Consider the following 26453-nt stretch of genomic DNA (forward strand, 5'->3'; position numbering starts at 1 on the left):
TATATTTTATCGCTCTCTTAACTTAACAAATCTGTCCAGCAAAGCTCCACTGTGCCGTGCTTGTACATGATATAATCAGATGAATGCTATAGATGTTGACATCTTTAGCAGCACTGAATATGTTTTTAAAAAAAGGATGTGTTCCTCTCTTAATTTGAATGATACCTGATTATTTTTCTGTGACTGTTATCATTTGGTTAGTGTGTCTTATATTCTTACAATTATGCTATTGTTTTAAATTTTAAATTTTGTTATCACTCTATATTGGATCTTATATTATTTTTTTGTACTACTTATTTAAGGTACTTATAACTTGTACTGTTTTAATTTTAATTATTTCGATTGTCTTGTAATTGGGAATTTTCCTGTTGGACAATAAACTATTTGAATTTGAATATACTGTTTCCATGCGATTAAATGTTGACAAGGTGTCAACAATCAAATATACCTGTTAAAAAACTATGAAAAAACATCTTTGAATATGCTCAAATGACCCAAACAGTTGCAAATTTATTAATAATGTTAGTATTAGGTATAAGACATGGTATACAAAATATACTTAAAATTCTATGCAGAATTCAAAAATGGAATAAATAATAGGTGTTCCCATTTAAAAAATTGAAGTTGATGGTCGTTGCTATATTTGGTTCACCCTGTATCCATGAATTCATCATCAAAAAAATCGCAAAATAAAAATCGACGTGTCCGAGCGTTTTTTTTACACACCCCTGAATTTTAAATTAATTCATTCCAACTTGCGCGTCGTCACTGTATAACAAAAAAGACGCAAAAATGCCTTCAAATAGGCGCTCCGTTTGCAAAAACGTATCTTCTTTGTGCCTTCAATTTTGCAACCCTTTAACAGTTGTTACACAAACCAATAAATAACCATCAACACCTCTAATCAGTGGTACCCCGTGCCGCCACCACCACCACCTGTAAACATAATTTAAATAGCACCCTACGCCCTCTAATAATCCATAGATTATGACGGCTTATTTGGCCTTTCAACCCCCGAAAAGCGAAAAAGCAATTCGGGTTTTGTGACTATAACCATAAATCGGACGGTGGCGGCGTAAGCACGTGGTTATTTACCTCCCTGCCCGCAGGGGGGCAATAAGGGGGTGAATTCGATGATTGATATTTGGGGCACCCTGGTTGAAGAAGTCGGTTGGTCGGTTGATTTGGTTGTACGCTTCTATGATGTCGTCTAGACTGCCGCCGTCGGAGGTTGGTTGGTTGGTGGCGCACGTCCGCTTATGATATTTAAACAAACAGGGACGGACTTACGAGATCTGTTGTAAAAAAAATAGTGGCAAAATTTTTTTTCAGGCAGTCTCAGAAGAAATGTTATTATAGGACATATTCGCAGCCCTATAGCACAATTTACAGGGTGGAACTACGGAAACTCATTGCTCTGATAAATTATAGGAAAATATTGAAAAAATTTGGCATTGGAGCACACACACTTGAAATATTTTGATCGTTCCAATATGTATCTTTCAACTATATCAGCCAGTCTGAAATATATAATAATAATAATAATAGTAATATCGTTTACTATGCAACAATATGAAAAAGTACAAACCATTACATAAAAGGAATCATTCACAAAGTGTTCTTCTATGTTACCTAAAATACAACAAAAAAAAAACATTAAAATTTATACAGTGCTTTCATTTCAAAACAAGCCACCCTTCATAATTTCTTTAAAAAAAAAACATGTCAATTTATATATACAGGAGGACGATTAATTTTATATTTAACAAAGTTCTGTCAATCCTCACCTCCAGCTAACCTCACTTTGATATATCAAATGGGAATCCCCATCCTTGTGACACATCATTGTAAGCAGCATGAAAATGTCTATTCAACAGTGCCAAAAAAATTAAATCATTTGACGTACCAACGAATAGTGAGCTAAAATGTCTGGTAAGAATGAATATTTCATCGATGTCATACATTGGCATACAATCTATCACCCAACGATGTATAAAAAATGTAAGTTTATAGAAGGTGTTTGAAAAATAAATACTTTAATCAGTTCACCGAATTTATCTTATTGAGTGCTCAAAATGTGCTCCGATATTCGGGAGACAATCATAAAGTCTGTTTTGAAATGCCTCACGAACATTGGCATTACTGTCTACATTCGCGAGTAATTCGATCCTTTAAATCATTAATATTTTCAGGTGGAATTTTATAAACTTTGCTTTTTAAATACTCCCCAAGGGAAAAATCTAGTGGTGTTAAGTCTGGCGACTGTGCGGACTATTCAATTGCACCAAGGCTGTCAATCAAAATCCTCGGAAACTGTTCATTAAGCCACTCTCGAATAGACAAAGCGTAGTGCGGGAGAGCTCCATCTTGTTGGAAATACACATTATTTTCGTGTAGTGTCCCACTTGGTTTTCCAAAGATTGGATGATTAAAGGATATATGTATTGTATTTTCAAAGAGACCTAAATAAATTTGTCCAGTTAAATTTTCTTCCGAAAAAAATGGCCCGATGATTTCGTTAGCATAAATCAGGACACTGTGTATGATCCTCTCAAAACAGGTGTGAGTCTTCATTATGCCAGTCTATAGTTAATGCTGGTTTACCAGTCCATTTACAAAAAAAGTTGACTTGTCACTGAACCAGATGTTTTTTTACTAAATGGAGTTTTAACGCATTAATTCGCTAGCATATCAGTTCGCAAAATTTAATTCTCCTATCAAAATCATCTTCTTCTAATTGTTGAAGGATTTGAATTTTGTAGGAAAGAAACAGATAGATAGAAATAGATGCATATTAAAAAAAATATATTTGGACTCAATAAACTGTTTATAACCATACATTATCCTAGTTTTTAAATAACGACCTGTTTGACCTATATAGACACCTTGACAGTCAGAGCATGAGATTTTGGAAACCAACACCACTTTGTATAGTTCTTTGGGCGTTGACGCTTTTTGTAGACTGTATAGTTGTTTTACTGTATTTTCACATTTGAACGCAATTTTGAAAAGTTGATTATTAAGATAACCGGCAAATCTTTCAGACAAATTTTTGACGTATGGTTTTTAAAAAAATCTCTTTCAGTGATGAAGGTTAAGTTATTATGGGTGGCTAGCTCTTGTTTAAAAAATTCTATTGATTAGATTTACAGGGTAGCTATTTTTTAAAAGTAAGGTTCTGATGTTATTTATATTTTTGTTGCGAAATGAGGGTATGATACTTGTAAAGCTTTGTGTTTCAAGTTGTTAATTATATTGATTTTATGTTAAAAGAGATAATCTATCAAAAAACGTTGGTTTGTGGTACCAATCAGTTTAAATAATGTTATTTTCTGTTTTAGTTCTTTTTTTAGTTTAATTTCTTTTATAGTTCTGACATGATTATATCTGCACATATTGGTGACAAACAGTTTCCCATACCTAGACCATAGATCGTTGATTGAATATTTGGTAATAACTCAAATATTCAATCAACGCATAGATATAGAGAAAATGTAGAATGGGCCAAGACTTGCGCCGTTTGTCTAATGACCATGGCCGCCATTTGTATGGTCTTCTTCTTCTTCTTGTATGATAATATCCTATTGTTTTCCGTTTATGCATTCTTTGTTTTTGAGGTATTTACTTTCGTAAGATCGTAGAATATTTATTAAAGCGAAGAAAATAGGATAAAATAAAAGTAATAAGAACAGATTCTAGGGAATTATTAATGATATGTAAACTTATACCTCATGATAATCTTGGAAAATCATATATAAAGTCAATTTTAAAATTACACACCTAGTAATTTTAGAGCTGCCCTGCATTTTTAAAAAAAAAAATTAATGTAAAAAACCCTAAACCCAATATTAAAATCGAAGGGTTCGGGCATTTTTTTCAGAAACGTTCCATTTTTATTGAATTTATCCGCTACTTTACAGATGTACCGTATATTAATACCTTAGCTACTATATTATCAATTATTAGTAAAAAATGAATTTAGTAGCCTTTATTTTACAGTATCAAAAATTAACTCATTAATATACTACAAACATTACCGAAGTGTTATCTCTAAAATAGATTTTCAATGTTGATAAACACTTACAATGAATCTCACGAATACAATGTACAATATTAATTAATTATCTTTATAAAAAAATTATAAAAGTAAGGGGTTTCCATTTAAAAAAATTGACTTTTAATGATTTTTTTATTTTAATTTTTAATGCTAGTTTTTGACCCCCCCTAAATCTTTTTTTTAGCCAAATATTAAAATAGTCTTTTAAAGTAGTCCTTCCTTTAAAATAAAACCGTAACTAACCAATAAATAAAGGCTACTAAAAGCGAGTAATCGGTAATTATGTTAGGGCTTATAAACATAGTTTTTCACATGAAATTAAAAATATGTCAAAAACGGTTACACTTAGGTATAGGACATTATACACGAAATATACCTAGAATTTCACGTGGAAGCCAAAAATGTAAAAATATACAGGGTGTTCCATTTAAAATAACGAAGTTGACACCTACTTCCGGTATAACCGGAAACGTCACAACTGTCAAAATATTTTAGTTGTGTGGCCCCCATCGACTGTGGCTTCAACATTTTTGAAAAATCAGTTTCTAAGATATCGATCGCGTCTATTCGTCGTGAGACACCCTGTATAAAGAAACTAACTTCCACTAAATAGAAAACAAATATTGAAATTTCGATTTATAAACCGAAAGAACAAAATAAATTACCTGCTCTAATTCAAAACAAAATTAATTGCCAAAAACACCTGATCGGCTCTAACAAAAGGAGACCATAGTTGAAAAAAATGTTCTCTTGAAAGATTGCAATGTTGTTGAATGTTTGGCCATTTTTTCTGAATAATTTCAGACAAAATGGTCAGTGTGGTCAGAGGAAAGGTTTGTAAATAGAGAACAAACATCTAAAGAATTTAGTATATAATTTCGGGGAATAATAAAATTTTGGAGGTCAAAGACGATTTCAAAAGAGTTCTGCTGCAAATGCATACTGTAATAATTTTTTTCACAATTTACTACCTCAGTCTTTAGTAACTCTCAAAACTGTACAGAGCATGCCTCGTTTTTTAGGACTAATAAATTAAATGAAAATTGTACTTTTCACTTTCAACTTACGTCGTTTGACGAAATTGTTAAAATAGTCAGCAATCTTAAAAGTAACGCTGTTGGTTGTGACAACATAAACGCAAAAATGCTTAAATACTGTCTTCCTGCTATATATAAGCAGATAACCCATATTATTAACTGCTGTTTGGAAAGTGGTTACTTTCCAGAATTGTGGAACATCTCGCATATAACTCCTTTACCTAAGATCAATAATCCCGAATCATATTCGGATTTAAGACCCATTAGTATACTTCCTACAATTTCCAAAATACTGGAAAGGGTAGTATACATTCAGCTTTATGAATATGCCTCCAAAAATATTCTCAGCTTATAAGTCCTCTGCTTTCGAAAACGATATAGTACAACGTCCGTAGTATTAAATGTAATAGACGATATTTATAGGTCTCGCGATGTAAACAAAGCTACAGTCTTAATTCTTTTGGATTTTTCGAAGACTTTCGACACTCTGGATCATGATTTGCTTTGTGCCAAGCTGGAATACTATGGCCTTGATCTGACTTGCATTAAGTTTTTTATTATTTATTTGAGTGACCGGTATCAGCGAGTCGTGATTGGGGATATGGTGCGCATTACTTCTGGAGTGCCACAAATATCCATACTTGGACCGCTATTATTTTTAGTATACACTTCAGACATTTTTGGTTGGATTGTATATTGCAGTATGTATTGTTTTGCTGATGATACCCAAATGCGATATTCATTCGACCTGTCATCCATTGCCGAGGCTTTTTATAGAATAAATAAAGATCTTGAACAAATATATCAATATTCAAAGAGAAATAACCTTGTGCTTAATGCAAAAAAATGTTTAGCTTTAACTTTTTGTCATCCAAAGCATCGAGAAATGATAGAGAGCATTACTAATCTAAACCTAAATTCTGAAAAGCTTCCATATGTGAGCAGTGCTAGAAATCTTGGGCTTATGGTTGATACTTAATAACCTAAATTTTCGCGAACATGTCTCTTTTGTTACTAAAAGATGCTATGCCATTTTAAGACCACTATATAATAATATTCACATAATTAACCATAAGTTAAGAAAAAAACTCTGCGAAAGTGTTGTCTTTCCCATCATTGATTACTGCTATTTAGTATATTATGCCTCTTTAGATTTACTTACTAAAAATAGATTGCAGAAAATTAAAAATACTTGTTGTAGATTTGTTTGCGAAATAAGAAAGTACGATCATGTTTCTGAATGGCTTAAAGTTGATAAATTGCATATTTATGTCTATTCAATTTTTATATACCGACTAATTCTTTCCACATCACCCCAATATCTCTATGATAAACTTGAATATCGCCTATAATGCCCACAAGGTTGCCTTAAGATACAGTCATAGATTTAGTATACCTTGTTTTCGTCACGCATTTTTTAAGAATAGTTTCTCATACATCGCTCCGTCTATCTATAACTCGCTAAATGACAACTTTAAGAACATGAGCCTATTGAAGTTCAAGATGTAAAATATCCTAAAGTAATTAATTATATTTAATAAACGTAATTTTTATAAACACCCTGTATTCGTTTAAAAGTGTCTCAATCGCCCGAGAATTATCTTACATCCTTGAAAATCTATACCCTAAACATAAATAATAAAATAAGCAGAGATTGAGAGAGACCCAGAAAAGTAAAAGAGGCAGTGAGTGCTAGCACTTCGGCTTATAAAGAGCCATGTATATAGATAGAGTGGTCATAGTTGACCAGGTGTGGTGGTGTTTGTCCACTAGGTGGATATTAGAATGGTTGTGATTGTTTTGTGCACAGGTTAATCATGTCGACATGTGAGTAATATTTTATATTGTTGTTGTATAAGTCCATGGCTAGAGTTTTATGGTATACCAGAGTTTGTCGCTGCTTAGCGAGGTATTACCAGGTTGTGGTCGATTGTGTAGCAATCGACAGGGATGCCCTCTGAGCGCGCAGTTCCTTCGAGTTGGTCTTGTGAGTTATAGAGGGCCCTCACTTGTCTTCTCGATTGACAGATTTGGATTCTAAGATCTCGGTATATGTTATCTTAGTTTCCGAGTGTTGAGATGCTTACTGCTTAGCGGCAGTGGAGCGTCTGGGGTAGCCTTAACTATTTTAGGGGACACTAGCCAGTGTTGCCAGGTCTCATGATTTATCATGAGATCTCATGATTTTGACTTACATCTCATGATATCATGATTTTGTCTAAAAATCTCATGATTTAAAAAAAAAACAAAGATTTAAAATCGTAACTCAGAATATTAGTCGTAAAAATAAAAATAAAATAAAAATAACCTAAAACTACAACTAAATGTACACATATAAATATCATAAAGCCTTAAATAATATCCGCACAGCCCTATATAAACGGGAAATACTGACGAGTATGGGGATTCCCCGAGATTCTCGGATATTTCTACGGGCTATATTTTTCACGAAGTTTTATGCATTTGCTCGTGTATTTGGTATTGTAAAGCATTATTTGTGAGTTGAAAATAATTAAAAAATATGAGTGACAGTGATTCTAGTAGTTCTAGTAGTAGTACATCCAAGAGTATATCTCTTCCAGGACCTAGCAAGAAAAGAAAGGTTTATAAGCAAAATTTTAAAAAGGAATGGAAAAATATACCGGGTTTGCAATGGATCGAGAACAGCAGAAAGGGGACAGGCTTTGCCTGGTAGGTATTTATGATATTTTCTGTAAAAATAAGTGCAATTTGGATTTATTGAGTACAAAATCTAAATTCACTTATAATAATGTTAAATCGAGAATTAAATGATAATATGAGTTACTGAATCGTAACTAATTAAAATTTGCTTTGATGCGGATATATATAATTTAAGGCGAACAAAACTTTTATTTTAATGGAGGTAAACGTTTTTTTTTTTTAATTTAAGGTGCGATTACTGTAAATGTGATGTTAAGGTATCTGCAGGGAAAACCCAACTAGTAAAACATTCTGAGACTGAAAAGCATGTTAAAGCTTTGCAGAGAGCATCAATGGGCAAGCAAAGTCAAGTAAAAATAAGTCAAATGTTTGCAGAAAGTTCTAAAAAAATAAGCATTGAAGAAAAAGCGAAAGAAGGAATTATAAGAACTGCGGGGTTTCTAGCCGAACATAATCTCCCTATGAATTTGATGGAGCATTTCATCGATTATCTCAATGCTGTAGGCACTGATTCAGATATTGTCAAACAAATGAAATGTAAACGAACAAAGATGTCAAGAGTTTTACAAAAAGTTACAGGCTTGTCTCAAGAATATTGGCTACTTGGCCTAATGAGGGATAATAAATTTAGCATTATCATAGATGAGTCTACTGATAACTCGTGCACCAAACATTTATGTTTAGTTGTAAGAATGTGCATTAATTTTGACATTGAAGACAACTTTTTGGCGTTAATCCCAGTAGTAGAGACCACAGGGGCTGCACTTTATGAAATTTTAATCAACTCCCTTACCGAAAATGGTGTTCCATATAAGTCAAACTTTATTGGCTTTGCTTCAGATGGAGCGAGCAACATGGTTGGCGTTAATAATTCTGTGGTCAGTCGATTGCGAGAAAATATTCCAGGTATATTCATAATGAAATGCATATGCCATAGCTTTCATTTGTGTGCATCATATGCATGCCACAAGTTGCCTGAGGAAGTGGAACAATTTGCGAGAGAAGTAAGCTATACGCTAATAAAATAAATGTATACTTAATTAAAAAATATAATTTTTTACAGGTATATAACTATTTTTCAAATAGTCCGAAGAGAGTGGAAGAATATAAGGAATTCCAGGAATTTGCAAATGTCTCAATATCGAAGATTTTACATCCTAGCCAGACACGTTGGTTATCTCTGGAATGCGTGGTTAAAAGGCTTCTTAATCAATATGAAGCTTTGAGGTTGTATTTCGTAGATCAGGCATCTCTTAAAATCAGTCAAGCAAATATTATTTTAGAAAAACTAAACACGCCCGAAAATAAATTATACTTATCATTTTTATCGCATGTACTACCTATTTTTAATAGCTTAAACAAATTAATGCAAAGCGAATCGCCCAAAATTCACGTTATTTATAAAGAGGTTGCTAGAACAGTTAAAACAATTTTAGATTATTATATTAAGGACGAATATCTAAATGCCAACATTGAAAATATAGATTTTAAAGACCCTAGACTTTTTTTAAATTTAAATGACATGTACTTTTCTGCCCACATAAACTCTGCCGATCTGGAGAAAAACCGACTCGACATGGTAAAATTAAGATGTCTAGACTTTTATATTGAGAGTGTGGAGCAAATATTGTCAAGATTTCCACTTAAAAACTCTGTGTTTCAGAAATTAGAATTTCTAGATCCTGAGGTAGTTAAATCAAGAAAAATCAGGTCTATAAGTAATGTTTCTATGTTGTTTCAAAATTTAATTCCTGCTGATATGCAAGTTATTGACAATGAATGGTTGTTACTTAGAAATTATGAAATTAATTTTACCTGGAAAGGTATTTGCGATTTTTGGGGTAAAATTGCTAAGATTAAATGTGTGGAAAATACAGAATCCCGGTTTCCCAATTTAAGTAATTTTGTGTTTAATTTATTAACTTTGCCGCATTCCAGTGCTAACGTAGAGAGGGTGTTTAGTCAGATAAATTTAAACAAAACAAAACAGAGAAATCGGTTGAAAACTCCTATGATAGCTGCTATACTGCACACCAAAAGTTTAGTGGGCAGAGAAAACCGTATTTGTTCAAATTTTCCAATAGGAAAAGATTTGCTTAAAAAATTAAATAAACAAATTTATGATTCCGATGAGTCAGAATAAAATAACGGATATTTCGGATTTTTGTTTTTCAGTTATTTACTTTAAGATTATGTACGTTTGTTTACTTTAACATATAATTTTATGTTTTTATTTAAATTTGTTAATAAAAAAGTAGATATTTTGGTACTTGTATCTTTATTTCATCAAAAAAATATTTTAATAAAAATAATGTATGTTTTTTTTTTAAATAAGGCTTAAAACGCCATCTCATGATTTTTTTTCCAAAACTCATGATTTTTGGTTACATTTTTCATGATTTCATTTTATTTCACCTGGCAACACTGACACTAGCTAGTCGTCGAAGAAAGAAGATATATATGTAAATTATAAGCAAACATAAAGTAACTATATTGATGGTTGTTGGCATGATTGAATCAAGGGGACCGAGGTTCCCCGGTGAGTAAACTTAATCTTTATTAGATGGGTCAGTACAGTAAATCGTAAACATTTTTGTTTCATGGTACTCTCAATCTCTTGCTGTATACATGGTGGAGCTCGCTGAATGAACTGCATTGTCAATACTCACGTAAGTTTAATTTTAAAAATACCCAAATTTTACAAAGAAGTCGATTAAATCCTTTCTTCTATCTAGTGAATTACTACCTGCTATGTATGTTGTATTTCTTCTTATAATTGGTTGTTTTAGATATGTGACTCACGAATATCGGTCACGTTTAGCTAAAAATGTTATTTACCTGCTTAATAATATTTTATTTTATAAGTGTTGTTGCATGTTAGATTTAATTTAATTTTAATCTTTCGCTTTTTTTTATCATATTTCTCTATGCTAGATTTAGTTAATGGTTAAGTAGAGTAGCTATGTAAAGCAAAACTTCGCCTTTTTTTGTCAAACATATATGTTTACAAGAATAAAGACATTTATTATTATTACTAAAATGCCTAAATCAAGATAAACAAAGGAGCGTAAAGTGCGGCTCTGGAATTCTACTGGCGCCACTCTCCCCTTGCCCCCTTGACGCGACCTTCGCCGATGCCCCGTCGAACGCCGCCGATTCAGTCTCGCTTCGACTTTGGCCGCGTGAGTTCAGTGCGCGACGCTCTCTTAACCCGACGCACGCCCGCTAAATTCACACGATAATTTTTTTTTTCACCACTTCATTATTACATATTATTATTCTCATTATTATTAATTTGTTCGCTCTATTATATTTATATTTGTTTCTTTTACTTGAAGACGTCTAATCGGGTGCGGAAAACGGGTCGTTTCCGCGCTCGCATAAAATACCAATTGTTGAGTGTTTTGCCCTTAAGTTTGTCAAAGTGTGTGATTTCGGAGCGGAAATAGTGGCCCCCCAATGTCCGTTACATTGCTGTTACCCTTGCGGAGACGAAAAGAGTTCATTAATGTTCATTTTTCGACGTAGACGGGGGACTTTGACGAAAAAATTGGTCGGGTTGGCGAATAAACGGAGGCCCAGTAGTACAAATCATAATAATAATAATAATGGGCCAACCACCACCAACATGGATAGGGGGGGCACCAACAGGGATAATAATAGGCAGTCCCTCAGGGAGTTCCTTAGAACCTTACAGGTTAGTTTATTTTTTTTACTTGGATCATTTAAATGGGAGTTTTGAAATTTTGTACTATTTTACTCCACGTTCCAGCAATGACATTAATCATCACTTGTTTGATGACAGTTAAAACTGGGGAAGGTTGGGTAAAGTTTAATTTTTTTTTTTTATTCATTAAAGGGGAAACCCCCATTACAAAAAAAAAACAAATTATAAAATACAGTTATGTCAGTAATTAATAATCCTTACTTAAACTATTAAGAGTTAAAGTACTTAACTAAAAAAAAAGACTCTAAAGTAAATAAAAAGACTCAAAAAAAAATATCTTTGCATTAACTAATAGATTAGGAACATAAATTCTCACTTGCCTTTACCCATCAAACAACATATTAATTAAAAATATTAATTGAACAATACTAAGTATTCAAAATTTTCATTAAACTACCCTTAAAAGACCCATATGAATTGCTAAAAACATCTAACCTCTCCTCCTGATCCAAAAAATCTAGAGATCTCTCCAAAAAAGAGTTTTTACCATAATTGGTTCTATGGAACCCAATATGAAATAAATTATTTTGTCTAAGTGTTCTCTGAGGAATAGAAAATTTACCTGGGAAAGTAAATCCGGACAGGATGTAATACCATTCGACAACTTATAGATAAAACAGATGTCAAACATTGTTCTTCTTTTATCCAAAAACAAAACTTTAACATAATTCAATATTTGGGAATAATCATGATTAGCAATAAGATCTAAATTAAACATGTAGTTATAATATCTTAAAAATTTGTTTTGCACACTCTCCAGTAATGACTTATAGACATTATACTGGGGAGTCCAGATAATTGAGCCATACTCAACCTGTGATCATACCAATCCCACATATACAGATTTTACAGCCTGCAATGATAACCCCTCAATTTCTATACTCTATTTCAGAAGTGTATAGAGCAATAAACTGGGGAATTCCGTTCTGTTTGGCTACATTTCGTGGTAGTTCATAGGCGCAGGTACTTATAATATTTATGAATTTAATTTTCACGGATTAAATGCCTTTATTTTGAAAGAGATTAAATACTAAATAAATACTTTTAATCCTTTTGTATAGGTACCTATCTTTTAACGCTTTGTAACATGCAAAAATGGGGTCAGGTAATATATACAGACTATAAATACTTTTAAATCATATTTTAAACGTTAGTAGTCACTGCTACACTGTAGTGTAATCACAATATTATTATCCCAATATTTAAAAAATGGAGGTATTCAGTCCAACGAAAAGGTGTACTAAAAATTCTCCATGATTGCATAAAACACGATTACCCTAGTTTTACTGTGCAAGAAATTGTTGAAAAATGTTCTCGAATGAGTGGAATTGGAAAGTCCACCATTTTCAAATTGTTGCGGGAAAGAAAAGTAGCAGGTCAAGTGGAATCTCCCAAGCAAAAGCCAGGACGACCTACAAAAGTCCTTGATGAAAATGCTAAATGTATAATTAAATAATAAAGAAAAGTTCACTCTTTTTATTTTAAAAAGGAAATACCCACCCTAGACAAAATTTTAATGGAGCTTGGCCGAGATGACAGTATTCCGTTGATAAGTAGAAAACTTTTATGGAAAACTTATGATTATAAAAAAATATGGATTTTGCCTGGGAAAAGCATAACCGCAAAGCACTTTTACTGGAGAGCGACGAAATTGTTTGTTGGAGACGACAATACTTGAGAAGTATCAAGCAGTACCGCAGGGAGCAAAAGAAAGTTTTTTATCTTGATGAGACGTGGATTAACGAAGGTTATATAGTCTAAAAAATGTGGCAAGACAAAAATATAACCAGTGCTCGCCAAGCTTTCATAGAAGGCCTGTCTACGGGTATTAAAGTACCTTCGGGAAAAGGAAAAAGACTTATAATCACACATATTGGAAGCGAAGAGGGATTTTTAAAAGAAGGTCTGCTAACCTTTGAGTCGACTCGCACAGGAGATTACCATGAAGACATGAACTCAGACGTTTTCGAGGACTATTTTGGTGAAATGATAAAATTTCTTCCGGCTAATTCGGTGGTGGTTATGGATAACGCAAGCTATCATTCACGGCGAATAGAGAAGACGCCAACTTCAAGTTGGAGAAAGCAAGAAATTATCGATTGGCTGACTGCAAAAGGTATTGCGTTTGAAGCAAATTTGATAAAAAAAGAACTGCTGGCAATAGCAAACTTACACAAAACTCGTTTCATGAAATACGCCGTGGAAGATATAGCCGAAAAATATAATATAACTGTACTGCGCTTACCGCCATATCATTGCGAACTAAATCCTATAGAACTGATATGGGCGCAGGTAAAAGGATTTGTAGCAAGACAAAACACGACTTTTAAAATGAAAGATGTTAAGCTACTGTTTGATCAAGCCATTACGGAAGCGACACCAGAGAATTGGCGAAAAGCAGTCCAGCATGTAATTAAGCAAGAGGACAAAATGTGGGATCTTGACAACCTCATCGATCAGACAGTCGATCCTTTAATTATAATGTCAAGAGGTGATGACAGTTCGTCAGATGACGAAGAAGACTACAATCTATTATAATTTAAAATTGTTATACACTGTTCAAAAAGTGCCAGATCCAAAAGTGACATTTTCAACTGTTTTACTCTACATATTATGTTCAATAAATTTGTGAAAAAAATATATTATTCCATTTAAACAAAAGTAACTTTCTAAAATAAAATAGCATTTAAGTACATTAATTATAAGGTAAAAAACAAGTCCCAGTTGCACGCCTTTGGCGAACCGTTTTCAATGTTTATCACTGGGTAACAATGGGCAAAACTCATAAATTGACCCAAAACCGGGTGGCACTACCTGCAATCAACGAAAAGAAATAATTTTACATTGAAACTAATACCCAACTAAGGTAGTGGCATAAAATATTGGTGGATCACCAGGTACCACTTTTGCATACCTAATGAGGTTTTATTGCTCTACACACTTCTGAAATAGAGTATACGTGTAAAACCCAACATTCTATTAGCTTTTACAACTATTTGGTCTATATGATTGCAGAAGTTTAATTCCGCGTCAAACAGTATTCCTAAATCCTTAGCAACATCCTTTAGTTGAAGTTTCTGGCCGTTAATTGTGTAAAATGATGGTATTCTACTTTTTTTCCTATGAAATGAAATTTGGAAGCATTTATTAATATTCAAATCCAACAAATTATTTTGGCACCATAGAGAAAGGCTATCACGATCTTTCTGTAAGAGTCTGATATCAAGTTCATTCATAATAACCAAGAAAAGTTTGAGGTCATCAGCAAACATTAAAAATTCACAATACTCCAAGACATCCCTAAGGTCATTAACAAACAAACTAAATAGTAAAGGAGAGCAGTGTCCGCCTTGTGGCACTCCAGAACAAACTTCAATCACCTTAGATATAAAATTACCAAGTTTAATCACTTGCTTTCTATCACTAAGAAAGCTAAGCAACCATTTTAGCAATCTATCAGAAAAACCTATATTTCTCAATTTTTCAATTAATAACAAATGATTTACCTTGTCAAATGCCTTGGAGAAGTCTCTATATACAGCATCAATTTGATACCCCCTCTCCAAGGCATCTGACAACTTGTTGTGGTATATGAGTAAATTTGTAAGAGTGGACCAACCACCTCTAAAACCATGCTGTTCCTCAACAATAATTTCTCTACATTGCCAATTTAAATGGGCAAACATAAGGCTGTCAAAAATTTTGGGGATGGATGACACTATGGACACACTACGATAATTTCTGACATCATCCCTCGACCCTGATTTAAAAATAGGAGAAATATAACCTTCTTTCCATATGTCTGGAAATGTTCCAGAAATAAGAGATAAGTTAAAAAGTTTACATAGTGGCTGTGATAGTGCATATCGACAGTTTTTTAAAAAAATATTGGGGATTCCATCTGGAGCAATCATTAACTTATTAGGCAAAGCCCCCAGCTTATCAAACACCTCAGCCAGACTTCTAACAGGACAGTCAATATTAATTTGGCTAAAAGACTTTTCAGGTGGTGTTGTGTTTGCATTTGAATAGACTGCAGAAAAGTGAGTAGCGAATAAATCAACAATCTGCTGACCATCAGTTGCAACACTATTATCTAAAAACATTTCCCTTGGTACAATGTTAGATGCTCTTTTCTTATTAACGAACTTCCAAAAATTTTTCGGATTACTAGTTAAGTTCTCATTCAAAGTAGCAAGATAATTTCTGTAGCACTCTTGACTTAACCTTTTACACTGAGCTCTCAGAACGGTAAATTCATGATAATCTCTTTCATCATGGGATAGTTGGTATTTTTTATGTTTACTTTTTTTGAGAAATACCAATCTTCTTAATTTGGTAGAAAAATATGGAGGAAAGCTAGATGTTTTATATTTTTTTTGAGGCACAAAACATTGTATACCAAAATTTTAAATGTTATAGAACTCTGACACCATAATGTTAATATCGCTATCATTAAAAATAGTATCCCAATTTATAGAAAAAAGATTAGAATTTTGATGAACAAATGTAAAATGAAGGAAATGAAAATGGTTTTTATTTAGCACTTGGCTACTTACACTATCAAACAAAAGTAGAGAAATTTCTTATACTGTAAAGACCTTCAGTATTCTAATTACTATTTCCTAAAAATATTAGCTAAGTTTACAACGCGCCGACCATTTTTATTTAATACAGTGTTTACAAGGATTGATTTAGAGAGTTAAATTAGTGCAGGATTATCTCTAGGATCAAAATTTCAGTCGAAGGGAGTTTCGAGGAAGAATTATAGGACATAATCTCTAAATCTTTAAAAGTCTTATTGTTATTTAAAGTAATAAAAATAAATTAATTTTTTTTCCAAGGCTTAAGCTTGTCCTCTTCCTCTTTATTTTTGTGTACAAACATAAAAACCTCCTAAAAGAACATCCAATCATCTCACTCACATAAGAATTAACCAAATTTAGTATTTATTTTACTTGCAGTGAGATCGGTTAATAGTTTTTTTAGTGAATGAAGAATATAGAAGAAGATATTTATAGGAAGATCTTCATGCAAAAATAGTTTGGTAAATGTTTGCATAAATCTGTTGTAGGCAAGACAATTTCTAATTTTAAAACATGACATTCATTAGAGCATTGAAAAAAGTGGCCGTCCAAGAAAAACTACCAAAAAAATTGAATTGGTCAAGGCTCCTCCACTGCTTTGCATATATTCTTCCATTTCTAGTGCATCTTGTTAATTGTTGTATTGAATCTTCAACTTTTCCCGATTCTTGGAAGTCCTCATACCTTATTCCTATTCCAAAAGTCCCTTCTCCAACTGAATTATCCGACCTTAGGCCTATTAGCATTCTCCCTGTCATCTCAAAAGTTCTAGAGAGGGCATTGGAAAGGCAAATCAGAACATACATAAACAGATTTGATATCTTGCCAGTTATTCAGTCCGGGTTTTGAAGAGACTTCAGCTGCTCTACTGCTCTTCTAAAAGTAACTGACAATATTATACAGTCAGCTGATTGTAATGAGTTAACAATCTTGACTCTACTTGATTTCTCCAAGGCCTTTAATAAGTTAAATCACCAACTATTACTGGCTATACTAAAATTCTTATGTTTTGGGGAGAGTGCTCGCTCCCTAATTTGGCAATAGTTGACAGGTCGAACTCAGATAGTGAAGCTCAATGGGAAGCAATCCTCGGCTATGGATCTCTCTTGTGGAGTACCACAAGGGTCTATTCTTGGTCCTCTATTCTTTACCCTGTATACGTCTCAATTGTGTAAGAGTCTTAAATATTCAAAAGTCCATCTATATGCCGACGACGCACAGGTTTATTTCTCTTTTCCTCCTAACAAAATCTTAGAAGCTAATGATAAGGTATCTTACGACCTTAACATGCTAGCAAAGGCATCGGAAAATCATTGTTTGACTTTAAACCCAAGTAAATGTAAGGTTCTTCTTTTTGGTAGGTTGCATTCCAGAGACACATATGAGAAATTTGGTCAGATTAAATTGAATGGTCAACTAATAAATTGTAGTAATGTGGCTAGGAATCTTGGAGTTTTATTAGATGTTAAGTTGAGGTTCACTGAGCACATTGATCAATGTATTAAAAAAGCTTTTATTGACCTTAAGCTACTTCATAGTCAGAAGCAGCTCCTTAATAAGGAACTAAAGAAAGTTTTATGTGACAGTCTTGTATTGTCCCATTTCACTTACTGTGATGTTTTGTATGGCCCCTGCCTTTTGACAAGTGATATAAAAAGAATACAGTACATTCAAAATTGTTGTGTAAGGCTAATTAATGGAATGAGAAAATTTGATAGAGGTGTGAGTAGTGAGTTACGCTTGATGAGATGGCTAAATATGAGTGAAAGGAGGTTACTACATAGTCTTGTTCTCTTTAATAAAATTGTCTTTAAAAAATGTCCTAATTACCTTTATCAGAAAATTAAGTTTAGAAATGACGCTCATGTATTGGACTTAAGAAATAAGCATTTTATTACACCTCCTCTTCATAAAACTGTTTTATTTGAGAGGAGCTTTAGTTACTGTATTTATCTGCAATATAATAAAATTCCTTCTGATTTAAAATATATTTCACCTTCTATATTTAAACGAAAAATATTATATTAAGCAGTTATATTACTGATCTCTCTTAGCCTAGAGTGTTGTTAAATATCTATTCTTTAACCTATTGTAAATTTCATAAGTCTGTGTGGTTATCAAACGTTGTAATGTTAATCGGTTGTGCATATAGGCAGTTAGAACTTAATATTTTGTAACTATGCAATTATTTAAGATACATTTTGAAATTCTTTGTAATATCTAACCGCAAGCTGATTTGTATGGTTAAGCTAGGAAGTAAGCTTCAACTTCGCCATTTAGAATTTACCAATTGTAAATTTTAATAGACATTATTATTATTATTATTATTATTATTATTATTATTATTATTATTATTATTATTATTATTATTATTATTAAAAACAATTGCCCAGTTTGATCCTCACAAATTCGCAAATATAATTTTAAGTGAATTGCCCCATGTTAATGTTAGTTCTAAGTTTAAAGATGTCTAAGGGATGCAAAATTATGTACAAGAAGAGCCTCTAAAAACTGCTAACCAGCAGGAAAAACCAGAAGGCCCGACTCAATTTTGTGAATAAATATTTGCATTGAACAACCAGTGACTGAAAAAAAGTTCCTTTTACTGATGAGAGTAAATTTGATTTACCTATTTGGGTCTGATGGAATATTGTGGGTACATTTTCCAGAAGGCAAAATAGTTGATCCAATGTATACCTACTTACAAAGCCTACGCATAGCATGGTGGTGGATCCTGCATGATATGAATGATATGTTGCTTTTGTGGGTACGGTATACAATAATCACAAAGCAATGTCAAGATGGTGCAACATTATAGGTAGTGCTGTGTATGATACAATTTAAAAAAAGATAAAAAATATATATAATGCCTACTTTCACTCTTAACATAATTAAAATTGAGTAATAAAATTTAAAATAGATAAAATATAAACACACAGTTTCATGATTCATCAACCAGACACTTAATAGTTAATAAAAAAGATTTATCTATAGAAATAAAAGGAAAATACAACTAATACCAATGCATTCACTTACCGTAATATCTACCACATATGAAAACTATAGAGACATTTTTCTTGAAGGAATTTCATTGTTTCCTCCCTAAACATTTTGACACTGTTTATTTCTCTAATGCACTGTAGCAACGAGCGGTAGGCTTTTACCGCCCTGAACTTAGGCCCTCTTTCAAAAAAAGCTGAATGATGTAGAGGAATGCGTAAGTCACTATGACCCCTCATAATCATTGACATTTCCTCTGAATTGACTGTTGATCATTTGTCTGAAAAGATCTGGCTGCTTTTTGACGAACATGACCAATGCCAAAAAATACAAAGATGGAGCAGTTAAAACCTCCAGTTATTTAAAATATGGCCTATAGCTAGTTCTTGCTGAAACACCAAAAATGCATCTACACATCTAGTTGATATAGGATCATTACATGTTATTGAAGGTATTATGGATCGATTTGTGTATTAAGATATTCTTTTTATTAGAAAAATATAATGAGTTCATTTGCTAAGGATAATTTCCCATTGACCTGGATATATCAGCAGGATAACGACCCCAAACATAAATTAAAGGTAATTCAAGAATGGTTTTCCTCAGAAAAGATAGGGTTATGGACTTTCCTGCACAAAGTCTCAATCTAAACCTTACTGAAAACCTCTGGGAGGAACTAGACTGGCATATAAGACAAGTCAGCAATAAAAATGATCTCATAAAAGTTTTTGCAAGAATCCTGGAATGAAGAAGAAACCATTATGGAACTTTTGGAATCCATGTCGAACTGATGTGGCAAGGTTATTGCCATAAGGGATAATCTACCCACTATTAATTTGATTAGTTTAGAAATAAGTAATATGTAGAAATATTTATTAAAAAAATTTGGTTTTTCTATTTTTGTTCCTAGAGTAATTTGTTTATTTAAATAAAATTTTTGTTTTTGATTATATAGTTTATTACTTTACTGAAATAAAATCTTTCTCTAAATATTGCTTACTCTTGGCATATTCAAATAAAACCTTATTTTGAAAGTTTCTCTACTTATGTCCGATAGTGTATATCTAAATAACAAAAAATATCAATTTTGATTACATAAACAAACAGTCTCTTACTAAATATATGTTGATTTGGTGCATTTTTTACTACATGGGGCAACTTATTAAAAAGGCAAAGTCCCTGGTACAATAAAGGCGATTTTCTTACCTGTTCAATATTAAAGTTTTGTTTAGATTGAATGTTATAATTATGGAACTCCAGCCTTCTTTGTAGATAAACATTGAGATACTCTGACATTAAATTATTTTCAATTTTATATGAGCCGTTCAGCGGAAAAGTGGTCTAACTCCCTTAAAGTAGAAATTTAGAAAATTGATATTTTGCATCTGGATGAATTAAAAAATCACAGTAACATATTCTTTACTTTTTTGTACATATTTATAATAACCCTGTACTAAAATTTCATATGGTAAACATTACATTTTACAAAATTACATTTTTGCCGCCCAATATCATTCTTCCAGCAAGTTTTTTTCAAAAACATAGCGGAAAAGTGGTATAACTTGGAGAGTTATATCACTTTTCCTCGTAAAAGTTAACCAAATGTCACAAAACTGATGAACCAAAAAAAAAAAATAGCTGTAGTATGTATATATCTATTACTGATAAAAGTGTTCAAAAAATATAGAGCTTGAAGAGTAAAACATTACTACTACTTATCTTACATACTAAACTTACAGTAAGGAGAGTAAGAACAAGTTATTAAACAAATTAAACTTCATCAGAATCGGATAATGGACCACTGTCAACATCTTCTTTTGTCAGTAAGTCCAGGAAGAACTGATGCTGAACCGGGGGAATCCACTGAAGAAGTTCTATCATATCTTTTTTCTTAGCTACAGTAACTGATCTACACACTACGTACCATAACACTAAAAAAACCTGACTAAACAAGAAACAGCGAGTTTAATAGGACCTGGCGCGACATCGGAACAGCGTGGTGCCTTGACTTCTACCACTATTCCAGCGAACAAATCAATTATGTTGAGAGGAATAACGTTAGGAAGCTCTTATCTTAGCTAAGTTAAAATTTTGACTTATACCAGTTTTCGACTGAATATATTAGACCAGTAGAAATATAATTAATGATATAACTCAAAAATTAAAAAATACTGACATATACCACTTTACCTCTGAGCGGCTCATATAACATAGAAAGATTTGTCTTGCTCAACATTTAGCCAATTTAAAGAAGTTAACATGTCTTTATTTGTCATATATTTATTAGTAAATTTATTGTCTACATAATCTTTAAAGTCCAAAAATCTGCCATAAGATCCATTGTCAACTTGAAACAAAATGAATCTTGTCGACCTTTCTTTAAATCACTACAAATAATGGCCTAATCATATACCACAAACTCTCTTACATTAGAAAAAATATTCTAGATATACTATGTTATCAGATATTCATCTCAATGATACTAGAAATCAAAATAACTTGATTTTGCCATTTACTAGACTGGCAAGAAGTAGCATGATGGAAGAAATTAAATTATTTAATACATTACCAAGATGGTTTGCCAAACATGTGTGAAAATTAAATACCCTGGGGTTACATAAAGCCTTTGACACTATAGGTGACTTCCACCATTGAGAATTACACTATAAATCTAATAAAAGCCTTTATTCAAGATCACGCAGGGGTCGGCTCTAGTTAGTAATGAAAACAAGACTTACAAGAAACCATAATACAAGGACTGTGTGGCTAGAAAGTGTATATTTAGCCTCCCAAGCAAAAATAGACTTGGAGTTTTGCTTCACTGTGTTTATAATGCATCAGGTTCACATATTATAACCTTTTAGGCCAAGCAGGATTTAGAATTATTTACTGTATTAACTTGCAGCCATGACAAGGAAAAAATTTTTCTGGAAAATGTCATTTATATAATTTACCTCTGGTGAAATTTTAATAGATGACTAGTTATCAAATTTAAATAATAATCTTTGATGGAAAAGGGAGATTTTAACCAAGCGACGTCACGACATGAGTGAAACACTTTCGCATTACTTAAATGCGTGATAACGCCGAGATGATAATTCCTACCTTGCAATAATTATTATTCTCCGCGATAAGGTTTTATTTTGCAAAAGAAGGAATTTGAACCCAAATGGGTATAAATAACATAGAATCGATGAAATTAATTTTATATTTTTAACCAATTAATGAATTGCAAATTTTAATTTGATCAAATGTTCATTCAAAATTGCTGCTTCAAAGTAAGCTAAGTTTTTTGACAGTCCCGCATATAAAACATATCTTTGCATTGATTTATTTCTCTTTGGTTAAACATATATTTGGTTCTGATGTGCTTGATTGTGAGACTCTTTGAACAAATGTTCCTTGACTGCCTAATCTAGTTTTGTGAGAATGAAACTGAGAGAGACTCAACTATATTTAAACTTTGACAAATTTTCTGTACCATCCTGTGAATCTCAAATTATTGAATTTGATGGGAGTGTTTTGGGAAAGATCTCATATATGTATAAGGGACTTCAGTGTTCTATTTGACTCCAAAATATCCTTTAACTTGCATATTAATAAACCGGTGAACGATTGCAATAAGTTCCAATTTACAAATACAATCAATTATCTACTTCCAGAAAATTAGCCACAAAAACAAACATTAATTGTTACTGGAAATTTTATGTGGGAGAGAGTAGCTTGAGCCTTTTCTTAACAATAAATCAATTTGGGACATTTGTTATATTATGGTGCAAGTGATTATACATCTTACAAGCATTGTAAATAATATCTATTTTTCTGATAAAATGCTGTTTGGTGAGCATTTGGCAATAAAAGGCCTCGCCTACGGGTATTATATTATATACCTGGATGGACCTATTTGCTTGGGAAATTGGTTTATTTTTACATACTTAAACACTTATTTCAAGAATGTAAACTCCAATCAGTGCAAGGATTTTATTCTCTTTAAAGTGCGCTCTGCATTAGTCTCTAAATTTATTATTAGTAGGTATTGATCCTGATGGCATACTTCTGAATAAGAAATAAGTACCCTTAAATCTAGAGGACTCAGTCCCCAGTAAAGTTAAAAGAGCTGATTTACCACAATGCTGTGTGAAAGAAATTTTAATGCATAGCAACTACTTTTTAATTTATTGCAAAGAATATCTACATGAGAATTCCTTTGTAGATAACGGTCAAAAGTAATGCCCAACAGGTTAGAACTGCTTGTTGAATGTAGCTCTCGTTATTTATCTCTAAATAAAATAACAGAATCTGCTGTCTGCTTACTTTGTGAAAAACTAACAAAATAAGTTTTTTACTTATAGAGGAATAACTTGTTTCTTTCAGTTCTGAAATAGGCTCAAAATTATTACCTTCAAATCAAGACATTTGTATCATAGGCATAAGATAGGACTTTTATGTTAGGTGCAATGTGCTCTATAAAAGATACCAGGTATACTAAAAAAAGAAAAAGGACCTAGGATAGAGCCCTGAGGCACACTCTGAGTTATTAGGCATGACTTGCTATTAATTGTAACAATCTGGCTTCTATTCTGAAAATAGGATGTCGACAAGGTCAATGATGATTTTCTAACACCATACCTACCTAAAAAGTTCATGAAGTAAAATGCCATGATCTACAAAATCAAAAGCACAGAAAAAATCTATAAATAATTTTCCCTTGTCAATTGCCGCCACAACCTGATTTTGAAATTGGCATAAAGCTGTTTCTGTACTTTTAGAGAGGGTAGAAACCATGCTGAGCAGAGTTAATAATTCATACTTTTTAAAGCAAGAAGATAATAAAAGAATTTTTTAAGAAAGAAAAACCAGACAACAGACTTATAGCTCGATAATTTGTGTAATCATTAGGAAGAAAGGGTTTTTAGCTATTTTTAATATATCTTCTATTTTATTCATATGTATTTAGCGAAACCCAGTTTGCCTCAGTCATTTGAAGTCATAGATACAAGAATACAGGTTAACACAAAGTTACAGGACTCACTTTCTCATTGAGAATAATAATTACTCTGGTGCTCATTCACATTTTAAAATTAGAAAAGAGAGACCTACTATCTTGACTATTTTGACCTTTGAATCTGTTTAACTCTAGATCTACTCAGTAAGTTTTGATAGTCTACCTGTTTATCATATTAAGTCCTATATTGCAGAACTAATTATTATCAGAAAATTCCCTTAGTATACATGATACAGCTGCCGAGTTCATAATTTAGACTTTTTACCAAAGAGTTTGCAGTTATTCAAAAAAACGTTAAATGTATGTTCCTGGATTGTGTGTTGTTTTGTAACAATTTAATTAGATTACAATCATATTAAGTTGTAATATCAGGGTACTATTTTTTTTCATTTTGTCAATCTGTTTGTATCCTAAAAACTAAATAAATAAAAGACAATGTCCTAGAAGATAAGTGTCAAGAGAGATTTACTGTTATTTTGGATTTTTTGAGGATGATAATAATAAAGACTATTTTCACAATTTAACAACTTAGGTTTAAAAATTGTTGTATCCTAAACACAATAATTGTACTATTGTGAAAAGAGGTGTAAAAAGCCACACTACCCTTAATTTAGTCCATAAATTTGACAACATTCTTGCATTGATTAAAATGTTCATCCTCCCAACAAGTTTTTTGGCTATTTTAGATAAAAAAATCGATTGAGATAGGTGCTAAGAGACTTGTTTACTACGACAGTAAAGTTCACTTTACTAATATCGCTCAACTGTAATAGTAGAGTTGTTTTTTATAAAGTATTTTCACTAAACTATAGCGGAGTACCTTTACAGAAATAGCAGAGTCAATTAGCAAATATGGTAAAGTACTTTAAATAATTAGTTTTTCAAACTAGTGTACTCGATTTTTGGTTTAGGCAATCCATTGTTCTTCTTCTGCAAAGTAGATTACTAATTTATGATAAATATTTTTTGCTGCAATCGGTTATTTACTATAGTGGTTATATTTTTTAGTTAGATAAACAGACTATGCTATTTAAATGAGCTTTACTAGATGTTGGAAAATAAGTTCTTTCTTTATGCAACCTAACTAATATTAAGGCCACTGCTTTTTCAAAATTGTTTTTTTTTGTACTGGCAATTTTACTTTTAAATATACTGGGTGTAATGTAATGCAATTGCATAAGAAGTGTTTGTGTAAAAATCAATATTTGTAATTTACCAATATGTGAATAATAAAATATTCGGCAAAATATCCAATACAATAAACAGTCATTACTAGAATGACATACATTTTGTTTATAAAATAAGAAGAGGGAAGTGTAAACAGTACCTATAATGTATTATAATAAATATAAACTTTATTTATATTGTTGTAAGGGTTATTATACTTAAAAAATAAAATGGCAGGATGTCCAATTTGTGAAACTACTGAAAAAGATTTGTGAAAACCGCTGAAATATATCAACAAAGTTAATATAATCCTTATAATATATGTCGGTAGGTACTTATATTCAATATTGTGAAAATACTTCTCTAGGCACCAAGTCGCTAACTGTTTTGTCCTTCCATGATATACATACAGTATTGTGCATAAATATAGCAACAAGCGATGTTTTCAAAAATATTATTTGCTTCTTTATTTATTCCATATTATTTCTTTACTTTTAAGTACACACCTCTGTATTATTTATAAATATACCGAGATATCATAAGAATGCCAATGCAGAGTAAGGAACTTCATGTTTGTTTATTTAGACAATGTGCATAAATATAGTAACATTCTTGTTTCGCATTTATTTTATTAGTTAAATATCGATTTACCTGCTGTAAAGTTGTTATTTTTGAATCTCAGAATTAACTTAAAATGGGTCGCTCAAAAACCGTCTCTGGTGATGTAAGAAAAATTATTGTGGAGCATTACGAAAATGGTGTTAGGCAGAGTGACATTGCAAGAAGCTTACGGCTTCACAGGTCAATCGTATCCAGAGTTTGCAAAAAATTTCGCCTTACAGGAACAGCTGCACCGGCGCCCATTCCTTGTAGACCCGAAAAAACAAATTTGAGGATGGATAGGCAGCAGCTACGCATTTCCAAAGAAAATCCTTTTTTGTCTTCTCCCCAAATTTCGGCAAAATTAAAAGAGGGTGGAGGAGTAAAGGGGTAAACCTCAGTTCCCAGTACCATAAGGAGAAGATTACTTGATTCCAACTTACCTGCTCGTCGCCTCGCCAAAAAACCGTTACTCCCAAAGAAGAACGTCAATGCTCGTTTTCACTTTGCCCAATCTCATGTCCACTGGTTTGTAGCTGATTGGAAGAAAGTCGTATTTAGTGATGAATCTAAATATAATTTATTCAGGACT

At 32.2% G+C, this 26453-nt stretch overlaps 2 protein-coding genes across 4 annotated transcripts in view; both read left to right on the forward strand.

Annotated features, from left to right (window-relative positions):
• Positions 1-8575: 8575 nt before the first annotated feature.
• LOC126736740 (uncharacterized) lies at positions 8576-10045 on the forward strand. Its single transcript, XM_050441265.1, has 2 exons — positions 8576-8780; positions 8840-10045. Exons 1-2 carry the CDS (start codon positions 8631-8633, stop codon positions 9917-9919), a joined length of 1230 nt encoding a protein of 409 aa, XP_050297222.1. The 5' UTR covers positions 8576-8630; the 3' UTR covers positions 9920-10045.
• An 879-nt stretch (positions 10046-10924) lies between these two features.
• LOC126736742 (mothers against decapentaplegic homolog 6) overlaps positions 10925-26453 on the forward strand; it is a 99254-nt gene continuing 83725 nt past the window's right edge. For all 3 annotated transcript variants that reach the window (XM_050441267.1, XM_050441269.1, XM_050441268.1), the window contains exon 1: positions 10925-11473. In XM_050441267.1, the coding sequence (XP_050297224.1) occupies positions 11285-11473 (189 nt within the window). In that variant the 5' untranslated portion in view covers positions 10925-11284. The remainder of the gene's footprint in view (positions 11474-26453) is intronic.

This window comes from Anthonomus grandis, chromosome 5 (genome assembly GCF_022605725.1).
Source record: "Anthonomus grandis grandis chromosome 5, icAntGran1.3, whole genome shotgun sequence".
Classification (NCBI taxonomy): domain Eukaryota; kingdom Metazoa; phylum Arthropoda; class Insecta; order Coleoptera; family Curculionidae; genus Anthonomus; species Anthonomus grandis.